Below are 17,922 nucleotides of genomic sequence, written 5' to 3' on the forward strand. Positions count from 1 at the left end.
AAAATTGTTTTATTTATTATACCATTAAACTTACATGGTCCACAGTTAGGGCAGCACATGGGTGATAGTGATGAATTTTGAAGTCATTGTCCTCTAGGGAACACACATATTTTTCCAAATCATTGTATCTCTCTCCATAAAGCACTGTAAACAGAATAATAAGTTTCTAAATCTAAAGCAAGTTACCTGATAATAGTTTAAAACTAAAACCAAAAGGCCACCATTTTCAAACTTGAGTACCTAAACTTACGCATCTAAGCAAATGGTCTTATTGTCAAAGGTGATAAGCACCTTCAGTTATCATTGAAGTCAGTGGTAGTTGTGGGTACCCAGAGTCTTTGAAAAATCTCATTTTATTAGACACTCACATTTGCTGATTTTCACCATATGCTTTTTAAAAATCAGATATAAAGGACTAATCTGGTTTTTTAAATGTTGCATTCTGATACATACCTAATTTAACTTTATATGATTTATTTACTGTCTTGATATTCTTTTGTTTTTTAGTTCCTTTCTTGGTGCTTGTAAAAGATCTAAGGCTTTCTTCTCTTACACTTTCAACATGTTGCCAGTACCTCTTTACTGACTGTAGCCACCTAAACAAAAAATAATGCATTTGCTGGAAAAGTAGTGCAATGTAACATACCTGCATAAACAATTCCTTTTTTGATATTCTAATAAACCAACCATTTATTGAACCATTGAACCATCTTCAAACTAGCAAAAGCAAACTGCAGACTTCTCTGATACTCTGGAAATACTATGAAAAAACCCCTTTTAGTAGAATAATACCAAGAATAAGAGAACAAAAGACATTGTGTCATTATGGAATAAATTCTTCCCTTTTAAATTCCTCAGATGTGAGGAAAGCCTTGAATGTAGTAGAACTGATGCAACTTCATCAGTTGGGTAGCAGGCAGTGGGAAGCCTAGGGTCTTAACATCTAATATAGGCTAGGACCCCAGCTCTGTAGGGCCGCCATATGCCCTGGCAGAAGGGGTATTGGCCAGATGAGTGGGGGAAGAGGAGGAGCTGGAGATCCACAAACATACAGATCCACTAACTAAATGCCCCTAGAGCAACTAAGGTTATAATAGCAGCTACAGAATAGCTCTCGAGCTTCTACACGGTCTGCGATGTGGATTGTCTCCCTTGACCCAGAGGGACCTCTTGGTTTATGCATTAGGTTCAAGGACTGACCCTTATATAAATGCAAGTTACCTAAATCATCCCCTCCCATGACACAACCCACAGAATGTGGAAAGTTATTCCAGAAACTATATCCAGTGAACTGTGATGAATTCCCTTCTTATTGTCTCCTGGTGAAAAACTCTGTGGGACTGCAGAGGGGGCAGGATACGCAGCCCAAGATCATGTAAATTGCTTGATAACAATGTAGGGCCCTAAAGATGTGTGTTCAAAATACACAGAGATTAAAAAAAAGTAAAGCAATTCAAATCAAATAAGGCAACTCATTTTGCACTTTCAAGAAAATAAAGCATTATATTTACTCAGTAAGATGTTTTGGGTTACTAATAGTTGCAGAGAGAGCCAAAAATGGACATCGAATCATAACTAGAAGGTGCTCCCAAACTTCTGCTCCAATTTCACCACCAAGACAATGGACCTGTTATTAGACATAATATTCACTTTTAAAAATGTATGTTTCACATTAGAAAAAAAACTCAATTTTTTACTTTCTATACTGAACAGTAGATTTACAATATTTTCCCCACTGTCCTGCCAATTTTCCAAGTCTTAACAAAGTAAATTAGACTCTTCCAGCACACAGCTGGGGAAATAGCAGCACATTGCACTTCCATAAAGTTCTCCAGGATAAATATTTACTATTTAGAGACAGGGTGTGATGCTGGCAAACCAGGTCAGATCGGGGCCGTAGGCCAATTTGCTTGTGTATTAGTATAGATCAAAGTAAGTAATATACGTGTGTATTCAAATGTTTAAACTTCATGAAAACTAATGTAATGTTACTTGTATTGTTTTCACTTATCTGTTCCTGTTATAATATAATGGCAAACATTTACATGATGTATACCCTGTGATTAAATAACCCATCAAAGAAATCTTGTGAAATGCTAATGAAGGATTTAATGAATTTGCTAATTCCAAAGCAAATGGCCATTGTGGTGATGACCTGAGGACAGAGACTCAAAGTGGATTCCTCACTCATCTTTATCAAAGGAAAAGCCCATGTGGGTAGAGACACCGTCAGCTTGCTTTCTGTGTGAAGATATTATAAATATGGATTCAAAGAAAGATCCTTTACTCTGGACTGTTTGGATTCTAACAGGGCAGAATAACTGAATGAGAAGTCAGAGATCCCCAGAGTTATTCTGGGTAGCCCCGAGAGGCTTTTGGGAAACTGGCAGATTACTGCATCTCTGCTACAGTTTGCACTGACAAACTGTGACGCACCTGCTAATATATTTTCTCTGCTTTAAGCTCTCAATACCTCTCATTTCCTTTTCTTAGCTAATAAGCCTATAGTTAGTTTGCTATGGAATTGGCTGCCAGAATTGTCTTTGGTGTCAGACCTGGAGTACCAATTGATTTGGGGTAAGTGACTGGTCTACTGGGACTGGGAGAAACCTGATGCAGTGTGATTTTTGGTTAAAGTGACCATTATCACAAAGCCCCATTTGTCTTGGTGGCAAGATAGACTGGAGAGTCTATGGGGGACTGTCTGTGACTCTATGGTAAGACTGGTATAGTGATCCAGGAATTCACATTTATTAGTGGTTTGGTGAAATCTGATTATGGAACATACCACCAGTTTTGGGTGTCTGCCCTTGTTTTCTGACAGTCTGCCCTGATGTAGGCACTCACAGTTGTGAGCCACTCCAGACAGCATGAAACAGCATGCTCCTGATTCCCCTATGAGTAGAACCCTAGTCCATGTGAAAGAAGATAGCTCAATATTGCACTTAAAAACATCCTCCATAGTTGAATCACAAATGGCATTTGCTTTAGACATGGAGAGAAACAAATCCCAGTGCTTCCGACCAGCTGAGAATTGCCATGAACAGGAGACTTTAAAAAAATGAGTGAGAGTGATAGTACCAAAAGAAAAAGGTGCACGGACAGCTGACTAAGTGCCATTGGAAGAGGGAGTGGAGCTTGTTTAAAAAAAAAATAGAATATGTGCATATAAACATGCCAAACTCACTTAGCTCCTGACATTTTAATAAAATACCCTTTAATAATTCCAATAGAAGCAAAGAAGGACAGTAGAAATCTACCTCATCAAATATAACATATCTGATCCTTTTGACCCATTGCTGGCGGTGAGGTGACAGCAGCAGGATTTCTAAGCATTGAGGCACCGTCACTAGTACCTGAAAAAATGTTTGCAGCCCATTAGTTTGAAACCTGCTGACAAATGACATTATTATAAGACATAGTTTTTATAATGTAAATAAACATTTTTTATTTTCAGTGAATAACAACTAGAGGTGGCTGATGCCTCAAAGGTTCAGAATCTGGATATGTCCAAGATAAGCATCCAAAATTCCAGATAATCTAAATATTAGCCGAACTAGCCAAACCATTATAAACCCTATTCACTTTCTTCTTAAGTTCTCCTTCTAATAGATTTCTCACCAAAAAAAGAGAATACTCACCCTGCTGCAGGGGTAACTTAACACTTAGGGGCCAAAAAGCTCCAGACTGCAGAGTACACAGTCCCACAGTACAAATCGCCATTCTTGAACACTATATTAATCTTCTCTAATAAGAACCAAAATTCAATTACCCTTTTGTGCCAGGAATGAATTACTATGTTTAGAAAGTAAGCTAACCTGATGATGACACTTAATGCACTTATATTTTAAATGCAAGATGTAGATTTAGTTTAGAAAATAGTTCAAGATCCCAGAGACTGCAGCTAGTAGGAGGAGATCCATAGACAGCCAAAGCAGGGTTAGCTGTAGTTCAGGGAGGAGGTAAAATGGGGCCCAGCTGGTGCCACCTCTTCCCCCAACACCCTCATAGATCCAGAACTGTGCAGGGGAGACACACACACCCAATTTGGGAAATTAGGGCCCAGGTGCCGCCTTGCCTTCCCCTGGGGGAAAAACTGCATAGAGGAACCCATCAGAGACTCCAGTTGGTAGAAGCAGCTGCAGAAATAGCAGTACTAAATTAAGCTGCTTATCTGCTTTACTCCTTGAGAGAGAGATGAAATTGAGAACATACTTGTTAAAAAAAAGGGCGGGATGGTTTTCAAGATCGTTAACTTCAGTGTATATTATTACCCACTGATCTAGAAAAATGGCAAGTAAGCAAACCAGTTTGTTGTACACACAAGATCTATCATCTGTATTGGAACTTCATGTAAAATGAAGTGAGATTCAGACATTAGGAAAGGTCTGTTCATGAAGATTTCTACAATATTAGATTTTTCTTCTGTTATATTCTGATGTGTTTGGAAGTTCATAGTTTAAAAAACAGTACCATGATGAACTTTCTGAGATGCAGTCTACCAGAAGTGCAAACTTTGTTATTTAAATAAAGAAATATATCATATAATAACAGTATACCTGACAGTTCAGAGCATCATGGCGGAAATCTCTCGTGAAAACACCACATACTACCATACCATCGGGCAGTGTTTTGTTAAATCGAGTATAAACAGTCGCCCACACTTGGTTAACAAGAGCCTGATTATTAAAGAAAAGCAACACATCAGTAACACGTCAATAAAATTTAGACATCTAAGAAAATAAAAATATAAATAGATAGGCTATTTCACCATAATATTACTCCAATTTTATACCAGTGTAAATACATTAAAGTCAATCCTGAATGCAAATTACAGTGAATATTTATTACCAAGTTTTATAATAGACGTAGACACAGCATGTGCTATAAAACTGCTAACATCATACTAAAAATAGTGTCAGGTGTAAGAAGACAAGATAATATCAAATAAGCTAAATTCTTCTGTCCTTACTTAAGCAAAGAGTTACTGATTTCAACATTGAATAGAAGCTTAAGGTTTTAATTCACTTGGGCCAGATCCTCAGGATCCTCAGGAGGTGTAAATCACTAACTCCAGCAAAGTCAATGTAGTTGAGGTTTTGAGGATTTGACTGAAATATGTTTTATTTTGCTGTAAATCCCTTTTCATTAAACTATGCCTTCTACGCATTTAAGCCATACCTTTGTTGGAGCAACATACACAACCACCCCCTCGTTACTTTCTTTCAGGATTTTCTCCATGCAGTAGTAGGAGGCATATGTTTTCCCTGATGAGGTAGGGGCTACAATCACTGCAGATTCATTATTATCTACAACGTCAAGAAGGTCTCGCTGCAGATAAAAAGTGACATGGATTGTATGCCAAGACAATATATTTTTTGTACAGTTCAAGATGTTATGATACAACTAAACCCATTTCAGTTCACCAGCACACAATCATCTTTTCTCTTTACCACTGTATAATTCTATGCTGCCCTGCTATTGAAAAAACATTTCACTCCAGTGCCTTCTTCTCTAAGGCCATGCTTCCACATAGACCTCTGTCTCATCCCAATAGGGGCCTTCTCCTCCTGAACAAACTCCACCTACTCCATACCCAAAGAGTATTGTGGAGAGAGAACAGAGTAGGACTTAGAACTACAGGCAAGGAGCATATGGTCATGTCTTGCTGGCTCAGTGCTTCTCAGTAGTGGACCTTCTTTGGGTGCATGGAGAGACTAGTGAAAAGTTGGAGTAGCATGCTCATTGCTGTTGTGACTTCCCCTCCAGACAATGGGATTCTGGAATGTCAGTCTTGCCTCAGGTGGCTTGTGGTCCCAAAAGGAGAGGCTTCTTGGCCTTACTATTGATTCTTATATGGTATGAAGTTTGCTTGCTCTGCCTTACTGCCCCTCTCTCCAAAGCTTTGGAAAATCAGATGGAAGGCTGACTTTGGAGCCCTCCAACTCAGTCCAGTCAAGTTTGAATTAGGTCACATTAATGAGCATCAACTTGGAAGAAAAATCCTGGTAAGCCAGCAATTTAAAAAATATTATTTATTTTCCATAGCATAGGGACTGTTAGTCTGTGACCCCCAAAACCATAAAACATCCAGACAAGGAAGCTGATGTGATCTTATCTGGGTCAATTTTTTTAAGACCCTATGTCACCAGTTTATGGAAAATTCAATGTAAAACCCCAATACACATAAATAATAAGTAAAACCCTGTCACAAAAAAGCAAGCAAACAAACAATACAACATTCATTCATCAGCAAATCAAAAATAAACTCAGACTTATGGATACATTTCATCATCTCCACTTTCTCCTCTACTAATCTACAAACAGACAAGGCAATTGCAATAAGCGTTCCTTTTCTAGAACTGGACTAGAGATCAGACAGCTTATTCTGAAATCTAAATCTGGATTTTAAAAAGTTACTTGAAAGCTAATCAAGAAGAAAACTATTTCAAATATGAAAGTTTATATTTTATAGAAGGTCTGTATATTTATATAAGCTATTGTCCTACCACAACCCTCTCACCCACTGTAGATGAAAATGGAGGTTCCTGAAAATTAAGTTCCCCAAATCAGCTTTTCAAAGACGCTGTGAACAGCTGTAGAATTTTTCTGTTATATTTTAATATTGGCTCTTCTAACAACGATTATCTATGAAAACAGTAGGTCAAATTTCACAGTATATGGTATTACCTGCCATGTATCTGGAATAAAATGCTGGATCCTGGGATCTCGATCTGTTCTCTCTTCTCGTAACAGGCAATGACCCATGTACTGTAGCTGAAACCGAGCTGCTCCCATGCCAACAGAATATTTAGAAATCTTTGCCTTCTTCTCTTTTCTGTCATCCTCTGGAATCTGTAAACATTTAGAATTTTTGATGCAGCTTGTTTGTTTATATTATCATAATTAATTTTTTCACTTCGCAGTGAAGTAGCAATATTATATCTAGTTATTTATTTCCAACAATAAAGAAAAGGATTTATTTAAAATATGTTAGGTTTTCTTGTTCCAATTAAGCATCAAATTATTATGGTCTCACAATAGCAAGAAGTTAAGAAATCTGCAGGTGATGGCAGGATCAGGACCTTAAACAGTAGCATTAAGAAGCCTGGAAACTCCTTTGGCCATCGTTTGGTGTTGATGGTAACGAAGAGTTCAGGAGGTGGTAAAAATAGTGCTGAATGCAAGAGGCACACAGGACCACACAGGATCAGATCATTACTCAGACAAACGCAATACATGGGATAAGTCTAGGTGTAGCAGTGATGTTCTAGATATTATAACATGGAACCAAGGTTAAATAATTTAAATTATAATAGTTTCTAAATTTTATTTGAAAGATTTAACTTATTCATTGTAAAATGTCCCTCCCCTTCTTACTCCTCCTTTTCTAACCTTTAGTTTTATTACAGAGGGAGCCTGTAGCAAGTCCTATATTTAGGTGGCCTAACACTTCCCTTTATAAAAGATTCTTGTGACCGTTTCTTTGAGAATCTCTAACACCTGCATTGTTTGCAGTACGCTTTGATATTATTATACAGAGGGTGAGCTATCAAAGAGAAAAAGTGCCTTTTCTTGCCCATTCAGTTTCATTAATCTTTTACTGAGGTATAATCTGTTAAAAATCACCATTTCCCTTTTCTCATTTTTGTACCTCAGGAAAATGTTGTGAGCATGCCAGAATAATAACTAAACATGAACATTCTAAAGTGGGGCATCCACTAAAGCATCTGAGTGCTGCTGGAGCAGCTGTTGGAGATGAAGAGAGCCAGGCTGCACTGCTCCTTCCAGACCTAGCATGTAGCTCTCCTACATAACATCTGGTAGGGAATGTAGGGGGAGAGGAAACACAAACTGAGCTCTCCTCACCTATAGTCCTTAGTCCTAGCCCCCTAGTCCTAGCCCCTCTTGCAGTCCATCCTCTCTGAAGGTAGGAACTGGGGCAAGAGCTTCTCCCACTCCTGGGTAGAGGAGGGAATGAGAGAGAGAAAGATACCAAGCCGAGCTCCCTCCATGATCACTCCTGGAACCAGTGATCCAACCTCCCTCTAAGATAACTGCCTTCTCCAACTGCCAGCTAATGTTGTTATTCCCGTAGGTTAGGTGATAAAAGTATGCTGCAATGCTGAAAGTTCAGAATGTGAACTGATGATGCACAATGGTGTGCTTGTTCCAGTTGCACATAATTGAATTTGTTCTTACCTTTTTCTTTAAAAACACACTTCAGAAATAATATTTAAAAAATCAAACTGTGTTAAAACAACGCTATGCAGGTGGCAAAATAGCATTTGAAAGTTAAGAAATTACAGATTTACAGTTGCCTGTGCCATCTTAATTTGGCCCTATTGTTCATATATTGCACAATGCAGCCTCTACATGATCACACATTTTTTTCCCACGGGGCCTCTGCCTTACTTAATTGCACAAGATGTACATACAATGGGGCAGAAATAAAATTGCATGGGCAATCATAAATCTCGTATCTCCTACATTTCAAGCGCTTGACTTTGCAAACTAAATAATTTTCTTTTAACATAGTTTTTTTGTATGAAATTGTAGATATTTTGAAAAAAAATAATACAAATTGTATGACAAAAACTATAGTGGAGATTAAGTTATATGCATGTAGAATAGTACAGTTGTTATACAGACATTACCTGGGAAGATTCTAAAGTACATGCTAAATTGTCAAATCCAAAGTATCTAAGACATCTGACAATCTTTTGATAATCTGTCTTCTCCATTAAATCTTTATATTTTTCCAGCAAGGAATGGATTCTTCTCATTACTTCAACAGCTGCATTTATATCTTTCAGTCTCTTTCCTTGAAAAACAAAATATTCAGCTATATTGATAATCTCATTAAGTATTTTTTATTTTAAAAATATTTTTTGTTCATTTGAGAAGTGGCAGAACTCTCCACACAAGGGCCAAATGATCCTCACAGCTGCACAGGTTCTGTGCAAAGAGGGAAGGTCTCAGATCTTGGACTCCAGCTTGAGCCCAAACATCAACACTACAATTTTTAGCCCTGCAGCCTGAGACCCGCAAGCCTGAGTAGCTGACCCAAGCCAGCCACCCGTGTGCTGCCGCTCTTTTATTGCAGTGTAGTTGTATCCTATGAGACCATGTGCAATGACTCTGATTTTGATGTCAGCTTGGAAAGCCCTGCATCAGCAAGCTCCCAATAAAAGCCATTAACATAAAGCCTCATTGTAGAGATTTTCTGCGATGCAACAGGATGAAAATAACTAGCCAAGAAGCAGTCCTACTAAGGGTTACTGTTGCAGACAACTTATGATTTATTTTAATCCCAGGATGTGCGATGAGGGACACATCCAAAATAGTTCAGCTCTATGGACCTTCAGGACATGTTGCAAGACCCACCTCTTCCCACATTTTTATGCAAATGTATGTGAACTGATAGCTGAGATTTGGGCATTGAGAGCTGGGATCTATGGCTAGAGATCAACTCGGGGAGGAAACTACATTTATTTTTGTTTGTATTACTTGGCTTGTCTAGAGCTCTGGATAGGTACATTTAAATATTATGTATAAATCAAAATGCACAAAATAATAAATATGCTCAGATGCTTTACACATCGGCCTCCTTTCATGGCCAGTGTATGTAGATGGTGGTTTGAACTGTTTTTTTTTTTTTTTAATCCTTTTCTGTTTACACCTCATTGCTATTTTAGAACATGCATACTGCTTTAAAAATATATTCTTCTGGTATCCAGTTCTTGCATTAAATGACAGAGGGATACGATACTGCAGTGTATTTGGACGTTAGCATCCACAGCATGGGATGGGAAAAAGGGAGCTGGAGAGTGGAGAACAGGTTCTGATACATTGGTTTGATGTTACCATAAACATGGGTGTTTTCCATGATGAGCCTCTCAACATTTTGGTATTCTTCCCTTTCTCCTGTCACTTATTACACCAGTGTTGCCAACTGTCACAAACTGATCATGAAAATCATTGTTTGGGTCCTGGCTGCATGTAGTTTCACAATGGCATGAAAAGTTCCAGCCATCACACCATTTTTAGGAAGCAAGATCAGAGTATTTGATTAGCCTACTAAATGATATGCTAAACTACATGGCCAGAGACTATGAGTTCTAGTCTTAGCTATTGCACTGAAAATATTTCACTACTTTTTGCAATCTTTACTATAAACCAAGGCTTTATATGCTGGGTAGTTATTATCATTTGTGCATGTAGCGGGGTGGAGCCCCGCTCCTGCCTGGGAAGGGTTAAAGCCAGCCCTGCAGAGGGCTGGGGCTGTGGAAGGAAAGACCTGGGCTGATTGGGGAAAGCAGCTGCAGCTGGGCCATGCCCCAATCAGAGCCCAGCTGGCCCTATAAAGGCTTGAGCCAGGAGACACCCACTCTCTGCATTTGGAGAGAAAAGGGCCTGGCTGCAGGGAGCTAGAGACAGGGTACCTGAGAGGAGAAGGGCTGGGGAGCGGCAGAGGAGCTCCAGCCTGGAAAGCCCCAGGCTGTGGCCTAGCATTGGGCCAACAGGTACTGGGGGTTGCAGAGGGCAACCCAGGGGTAGGCAAAGGCAGCAGGTCCAAACCCAGCCTTGCCTGTGATGAGTGGCTGATACTGCAGTCTGCCCCAGGGAGTGGGGCTAGATGGTGACTGGCAGTAGCCTTACACTGAGGTGAGGTGGGGTTAGTGGGTGGGGGTTCCCCTGGGAGGGGAGACCCAGTGTGTGTGGGTACTGCCAGGGGGCAGCACCCAGAGAAAGGGTCAGTGGGGTCCTGGGAGGGATATGGGGCCAGTGGCAAGGCTGATCACTGGCCTGCAGAGGGAGTGCTGGAGCTGGGATGAGCTAATTCCCAGAAGAGACCAGCAGGAGGTGCTGCAGGGATGAGTCTGACCCCTTACAGTGCATTAAACAGAAAAAGTAACAGATTGCACAAAGGCATTTCAGAGAGAGCTGGAATTAGAACCCAGGTCATTACTATATCACTACTACTAGTGACCCAGATCACTACTATATAACAGAGCCAAAGCTCTTCTACTTTGCCACATAGTCTTTTAAAAGTGATATGTCAAATTAGGTGTTTGTCTAACCTCTTCCCCCCCTTATTAATGCAGTGTGGCTCTCTGTCAGCCTTTAGCAGCTGCCTACATATTTAAATTTACTACTTGGCTATAGGTTGCTAAAACCGTGGTTCTCAAGCTTTAGTACTAGTGACCCCTTTCACATAGCAAGCCTCTGAGTGTGACACCCCCCCCCCTTATAAATTAAAAACCCATTTTTATATATTTAACACCATTATAAATGCTGGAGGCAAAGTGGGTTTAGGGTGGAGCTTGCAACCCCCCCATGTAATAACCTTGTGACCCCTGAGGGGTCCTGACCCCCAGTTTGAGAACCCCTATGCTAAGTGACATGGTTCTTTAGGTCAAGTAATAGTGGCTCCTGCTTTTTACTGAGGTCCCAGTATCAGTCCCCACAGATGACCTACACAGGAGCAGGGCCAGTGCAACCCATTAGGTGACCTAGGTGGTCGCCTAGGGCACTGGCATTTGGGGAGCAGCACTTCAGGTCCTTCGGCGGCGACTGCATCTTCGGCCGCCCTGGTCGTCATCGGCATTTAGGCGGAGGGAGCTGGGGCAGGAGGGCCCAGGGAAGGCCGCCTGCAGCAAGTAAGGGGAGGGGTGGCACTACACAGGGGAACTCCCTGCCCCAGCTCACCTCTGCTCTGCCTCCTCCCCTGAGCACACTGCCCCGCTCTGCTTCTCTCCCTCCCAGGCTTGCGGCGCCAATCAGCTGTTTGGCGCCGCAAGCCTGGGAGGTGGGAGAAGTGGAGCGGCAACGGCATGCTCGGGGAGGAGGCGGAGCAGAGGTGAGCTGGGGCGGGGAGCTGCCGTACGGCTCCCTGGGCCGGGGAGAGCTGCTGTGGGGGGGGTGCCTCAGGGCGGAGGGGGGAGCTGCTGCAGGAGGGGCACCTCAGGGTGGAGGAGGGGGTGGGGAGCTGCCATGGGGGGGCACCTTAGGGTGGAGGGGGGGCAGAGAGCTGCCACAGGGCTTGGGGGGGGGGGCGCAAGGTGGAAGTTTCGCTTAGGGCGCGAAACATCCTTGCACCTGCCCTGCACAGGAGTGGTGTTACATGTAGCTTTGCTGCCTGTAATTACTACATCAGTCTGCTCCCAGAACCAAGGAGAGAAACTAAAAATCTAGATGTTCAGTATTCTGCTGTGGTCTTACAAAACTGGTAAGATATGTGTTGTGCTTCCCTGTATGGGCTGGGCAACAGAGAGGATAACTTAATGCTAATTCTCACCAATTGCATCTATACCTGAAATGGAAGAGGTGTGGACGTGTGGGATCAAACTCTGTTGATGACAGTGAAAAACAATATACATGCTTATATAAAAGTTAGTGTAAGGACCTAGTGTACTTGTCAGAATGATTTTATATTGCAAAATGTATTTAGAAATGAATGTGGAAGTTGTGTTCGTATTTGTTTTGCAGTTTGATCTGTGTTCTTAAGGAATTTAAAGGATTTCTTAGTTGCACCGTGTAATTTGCATGTACTGTAGTTGTATATGATTAGTTTGATTAGTTTTTTATTTGTGTAATTCATCAATAATTAGGACAGATAGGTTCTTTATTATAGTATAAATTTACTTTGCCAGAGAGTGCCAAAATGTCTTTTTATATGAATTACCTTAAAATAGAAAACTAATGGCAAAACCAAAGACTTTCTGGCTGATTTTCCCTTTGATTCTCAGACTCTGGCATAAAATATTCCAATATATATGCCATGAAATATTCCACTTTATAACACAGACCCTGGATATACAGATTACTGTGAAAGTCAGCCTTGCTCTACTTTGCATACAAACAACAAGGAGTCCGGTGGCACCTTAAAGACTAACAGATTTATTTGGGCATAAGCTTTCGTGGGTAAAAAACCTCACTTCTTCGGATGCATCCCACAAAAGCTTATGCCCAAATAAACGTTAGTCTTTAAGGTGCCACCGGACTCCTTGTTGGTTTTGTGGATACAGATTAACACAGCTACCCCCTGATTCTCTATTTTGCATAGAATTCCACAGACCTGATATGGTACACAACACCTAAAAAATGGTACAATTCCTTTGTGTCATTATCCAACTGGAAGCAGCAGCCAATTAGTGATCCTTGCCCTGTGTTACAAAACTGATTTAACAAAATCTGGAATACCCTGATTATGGAAAACTATTACAGTACACAAAAGAAACCAAAATGATGAGCTAAGATACCAATGGCGGGTACATACTCCCTTCTCCATAGCCAGACAAATCCCCCGAAGGATACTCCAGTTGCACATATTTCTTGTGCTGGAAGCATGTGAGTGACAGGCAGGGTCCTTTGCACTCCCCTCCCCTGAACACTTATACCAGCTAGCCATGGCACTACAACAGGTAAAGTTTATTAGGGTTTTCTTCTGTAATCTTGCTACAGTTAAATGATGACTGCCAACCCCTCCAAAAAAGACCCAAGCATACTTTCACATACCTTGGTCTTTGCATTGTTCTATCCACATTTCAAAGCAAGTATTCAATCCTGCCATTTCTGCAGTACACTTCACAGAATTACTTTGACACTTCTTGAGAAAATCCTCTAGTTTTCTTATTCCCAAGTTAAAATTCTCTTGTATTAGCTTTTCAATGGAAAGTGCATCCCATTGTTTCTGTTCTTTTCTTTCCTCTTCAGCTTTCATTCTCTTTTGGTTTTCCTCAATAATTATTTCTGCTTTAGTCTTCTGCCAATAAAATAAATATACAACATACATAAAACTTTACACTTTTGTGAAATTTTAAAGAACAAATGCTAATGTCTTACAAATAATCTAATGTAACAAAGATTGACGTGTGAGCATCACTAAGTAACTCTGCTTAAAAATACTGATTTCTTATTATTCACCTATAAATTGGCTTTTATATAAAACATCTTCAAAATAAATCAGTCAGTGGACTAATGGAAATTCATGACTTTTTATTCTGGTTACTCAATATATCTTGTGATATTGTCAATAACTTTATCTGATGGGTATTTTCTTCACATTATGTCACAACTATGATTTTAAGTTATTTTAACAGTTAATATACATGGATAAATACTAGTATTTCAATTGCCTTGAACACCAAACACACTGCTTGATTCACAGCTGTTTTGTAATTTATGTGGTTATGTACTTATTTGTATTGCAATAGTATCTAGAGGCCCTAATCCTGGGTTTGGAACCATATTTTTCTAGCCAGTATACATATATATATATATTAAAAAAAAAGATGACTCCTGCCTTAAAAAATTTGTAATCTAAGAGTGTTTCCATTGAAGGAAAATGAATGTAATGCTAACAGATCAGAATAGTAATATATTACACCCATTTTTCAGAGGTGTAGAAAACTGTGCAAGGCAATAAAATCGCACCACAACCACAATTGCCATCTTCCAGCTGTAGACAACAGGATTACTCTTGTGTGTAAAGTACTAATCAATGCAAAGATTGCAGATTCAGGCTCCACAGTAGCAAGGCAGGGCAAAGAAGAGTAGTCAACATTTTTACTTTGCTGTCTCTGAACTGTATTTGATTACAAACTGTCATTCATTTTTAGATATACATTTACCTACACGCATCACAATCTGGGTCTTGGTGCACTTTTTGTTACTGCAGAGATTACAAAACTAGACCTTGGTAGTTTCTCTATTGGCTTTGAGGAGCCAGAATTTCACCTGAAGTTATTATTTAAAGATTGGAGGCCAGATTCTCAGTTGGTATAAATGGGCCTAGTTCCACTGAATTCAGTGCAGCTACATCTTAGTAAATATTTGATTATCTGGAAAGAAAAGACCAGTCTTTGTTCAATGCTGAAAATTTTGAATTCTGTCTGCAGGCTGTACAAGTTCTTCATTGTAGATAGGTATGCCCTACAGGCCTACTGACCACTAAATAAACATGTACAGAAGAGCACTCCAACACCTCGCCCTATGACACCCTCCCCACCCCTGTGCCTGCCACTCTTTCCAACTCTGCTACTAAATATTTTTAAAAACAATAGTATCTTATTCATTTATTTATTCATTCACATTTTTGCCAACATATATCTAGAGCTAGGGTTGCCAACTTTCCATTTGCAACACCCTCGCCCAGTAGCCCCGCCCCTTCTGAGGCCCACCCACTCCACCCCCCCCCTCCATCGCTTATTCTCCCCCACCCTCACTCGCTCATTTTCACCAGGCTGGGGCAGAGGTTGCAAGAGGGGGTGAGACCTCCAGGTGGGGTTGCAGGCCCTGGGGTGGGGCTGGAATTGAGGGGTTTGGGGTACAGGGGCAGGGGTAGGGATGTGAGAGGGGATGAGGGGTATGGGCTCCGGCCAGGCAGCTCTTACCTCAGGTGGTTCCCAGAAGCAGCCAGCATGTCCTGCTCCTAGGGGGCCTGTGCTCTGCCCCTGCCTTGAAGTGCCACTCCCACAGGTCCCACTGGCCACGGTTCCCAGCCAATGGGAGCTGCGGAGCCGGCTCTCGGGGCAGGGGCAACATCCCTACGCCTAGGAGCCAGAGTGAAATGCCAGCCTCTTCCCAGGAGCCAAGCAGGCACCCTGCCTGTCCTTCTGTGGGCAGCCAATCAGACTTTTAATGGCCCGGTCAGCAGTGATGGGGCGTTCCATTTGAAAACCAGACAGTTGGCAACCCTATCCAGAGCTCTAGGAGCTTTACAATGTTTAGAATAAACAATATTGTAACAGAATAAAATCTACAACATACTATACAATTCCAGTAACCCACTCATATCCTTTAGCTGTTCAACCCACCTCTTCCCCAATATCCACTATATACTACATTCAAATTTTTGATATCAATATAGCCATCACTTGTTGTCCTGGTTGTGTGATTTCTTGTACAAAAAATGTTCCCTTCTGCGAGCACTACCTGTGAGATAAATATTAATCTGATTTGATTCTGAGGTCACCAAAAGATCTGTCTACCTACAGTTATAAACCTACATAGCCTTTGCAGAGAGCAGCAATATGACAGTGTAAAATAATCTCTTCAATAAAACAAAAATTGGTCTTCCCTTACCAATTATTGCCTTAGTCCCTTATCCTGCAGTGATCTTTACACAAGGAGAGGGGATCTACCCAGACAGAGCTCAATGCAGGATTGGGAAATCAACAGCAAAGCTCATACTAATTGCAGTGGGACCAAGATTGTGTCATTAATAAAATGGAAGGTGAATGGAGAAATGAGGCAGGAGGGAACTCCTTCAGTAAGACATGAGATAAAATCTAGATCCCATAAATACTGAAAAGATGGAAATCCCAAATCAGAACCCTTATAATGGCAGAAAAAGAATGGTAGAAATTCCTGTACTAGATGGTTTAAAGCAAAATAAAAAAAAATCACTACTGTGCAATACATGCATAAAATAATCATTCTGATCTTATGGAGATACTTCACAGATCTTACATGAATTTTTTTGCTGTTCTTCATGTCAGAATAAGCCTTCTTTGGAGTATCCAATTGGGTTACAATTGTTTTTGAAATGTTGCCTTCCAGTGATGATCCATAAAAGCGTAGAAAAGACTGCAACTTTTGATTGCTTCGAAGGGCCCTTGGATCTTTGCACATTGCTTCAGAATACACAAAATGTTACACACACATGCATGCTTTTCATATCCCTCACTTCCTTGCCTACATACTGCCCTTCCTTTCAATTTTCGCATTGTGAGGCATGAAGGCTTTGTCTTTCCCTGCATTTCAGAGCAGCAGCAGGACCACGATAAAGGTATAGGCCAAGTAAGAAGTACCAAGGCTCTGTTGTAATGCCATGTTCACCAATACAGGCCTAGGATATCATCACTCTAAGTCACAATTTGCCAATCTGTGGGTTGGGTGATTATGAGGAGTCCTCAGAAGGTTGTGAGTGGACAGACTCCCCCCTCTGAAGGTGCTTCAGGAGAATTCAGGAAGGAAACAGGCCAGTCCCAGGCTCAGGAGAGCTTGGGTGTGAAGCAGCAGCACTCATTACTCTCTCCTCTCTCCCCAGGGAGCTACAAGTCTGCTGTTGAGTGGAGATCATAGAATCACAGGACTGGAAGGGACCTCAAGAGGTTTTCTTGTTCAGTCCCTGCACTCATGGGAGGACTAAGTATTATGTAGACCATCCCTCACAGGTGCTTGTCCAACCTACTCTTAAAAATCTCCAGTGACAGAGATTCCACAACCTTCCTGGGCAATTTATTACAGTGTTTCACTACCCTGACAATTAGCAAGTTTTTCCTAATGTCCAACCTAAACCTCCCTTGCTGCAATTTAAGCCCATTGTTTCTTGTCCTATCCTTAGAGGTTAAGAAGAACAATTTCTCTCTCCCTCCTCCTTGTAACAGACTTTTATGTATTTGAAAACTGTTATCATGTCCCCTCTCAGTCTTCTCTTCTCCAGACTAAACAAATCCAATTTATTTAATCTATCCTCATAGGTCATGTTTTCTAGACCTTTAATCATTTTTGTTGCTCTTCTCTGGACTTCCTTCAATTTGTCCACATTTTTCCTGAAATGTGGCGCCCAGAACTGGACACAATACTCCAGTGAGACCTCCTCTCTAGCACACCCATGCAAGGGCAGGCATAATTTAGCCTTAAATTTTGATAAATTCAGAATAATTATTCAGCATAACAGAAACAAAAAAGGAAGAAAAAGTGATATTATTTACATACTATGGAATTGTACTACAGAACAGTGAATCAAAGCCTGCCCTACACAATGATGACCTTTTGTGAAAAAAAATAATAAATCTTGTCCCTCGACTGGTTGACCGCAGGATGACTATGAGTCGGCACTGTGACGTGGCCGTGGGTCTTGGGATGCATTAGGCGAGGTATATCTAGTAGGGATAAGGAGGTGCTGCTTCC

General features: G+C 40.9%; 1 protein-coding gene across 5 annotated transcripts in view; it reads right to left on the bottom strand.

Annotated features, from left to right (window-relative positions):
• The window catches only part of LOC117878067 (probable ATP-dependent RNA helicase DDX60), a 77,050-nt gene that overhangs the window by 31,402 nt on the left and 27,726 nt on the right, over positions 1-17,922 (bottom strand). For all 5 annotated transcript variants that reach the window (XM_034771995.1, XM_034771998.1, XM_034771999.1 and 2 more), the window contains 10 exons: positions 16,477-16,640; positions 13,522-13,768; positions 8,658-8,824; positions 6,691-6,855; positions 5,182-5,331; positions 4,560-4,679; positions 3,261-3,356; positions 1,512-1,627; positions 454-596; positions 35-144 (listed from right to left, as the gene is read on the bottom strand). In XM_034771995.1, the coding sequence (XP_034627886.1) occupies positions 35-144; positions 454-596; positions 1,512-1,627; positions 3,261-3,356; positions 4,560-4,679; positions 5,182-5,331; positions 6,691-6,855; positions 8,658-8,824; positions 13,522-13,768; positions 16,477-16,640 (1,478 nt within the window). The remainder of the gene's footprint in view (positions 1-34; positions 145-453; positions 597-1,511; positions 1,628-3,260; positions 3,357-4,559; positions 4,680-5,181; positions 5,332-6,690; positions 6,856-8,657; positions 8,825-13,521; positions 13,769-16,476; positions 16,641-17,922) is intronic.

The sequence above is a fragment of the Trachemys scripta genome, chromosome 5 (genome assembly GCF_013100865.1).
Source record: "Trachemys scripta elegans isolate TJP31775 chromosome 5, CAS_Tse_1.0, whole genome shotgun sequence".
Classification (NCBI taxonomy): domain Eukaryota; kingdom Metazoa; phylum Chordata; order Testudines; family Emydidae; genus Trachemys; species Trachemys scripta.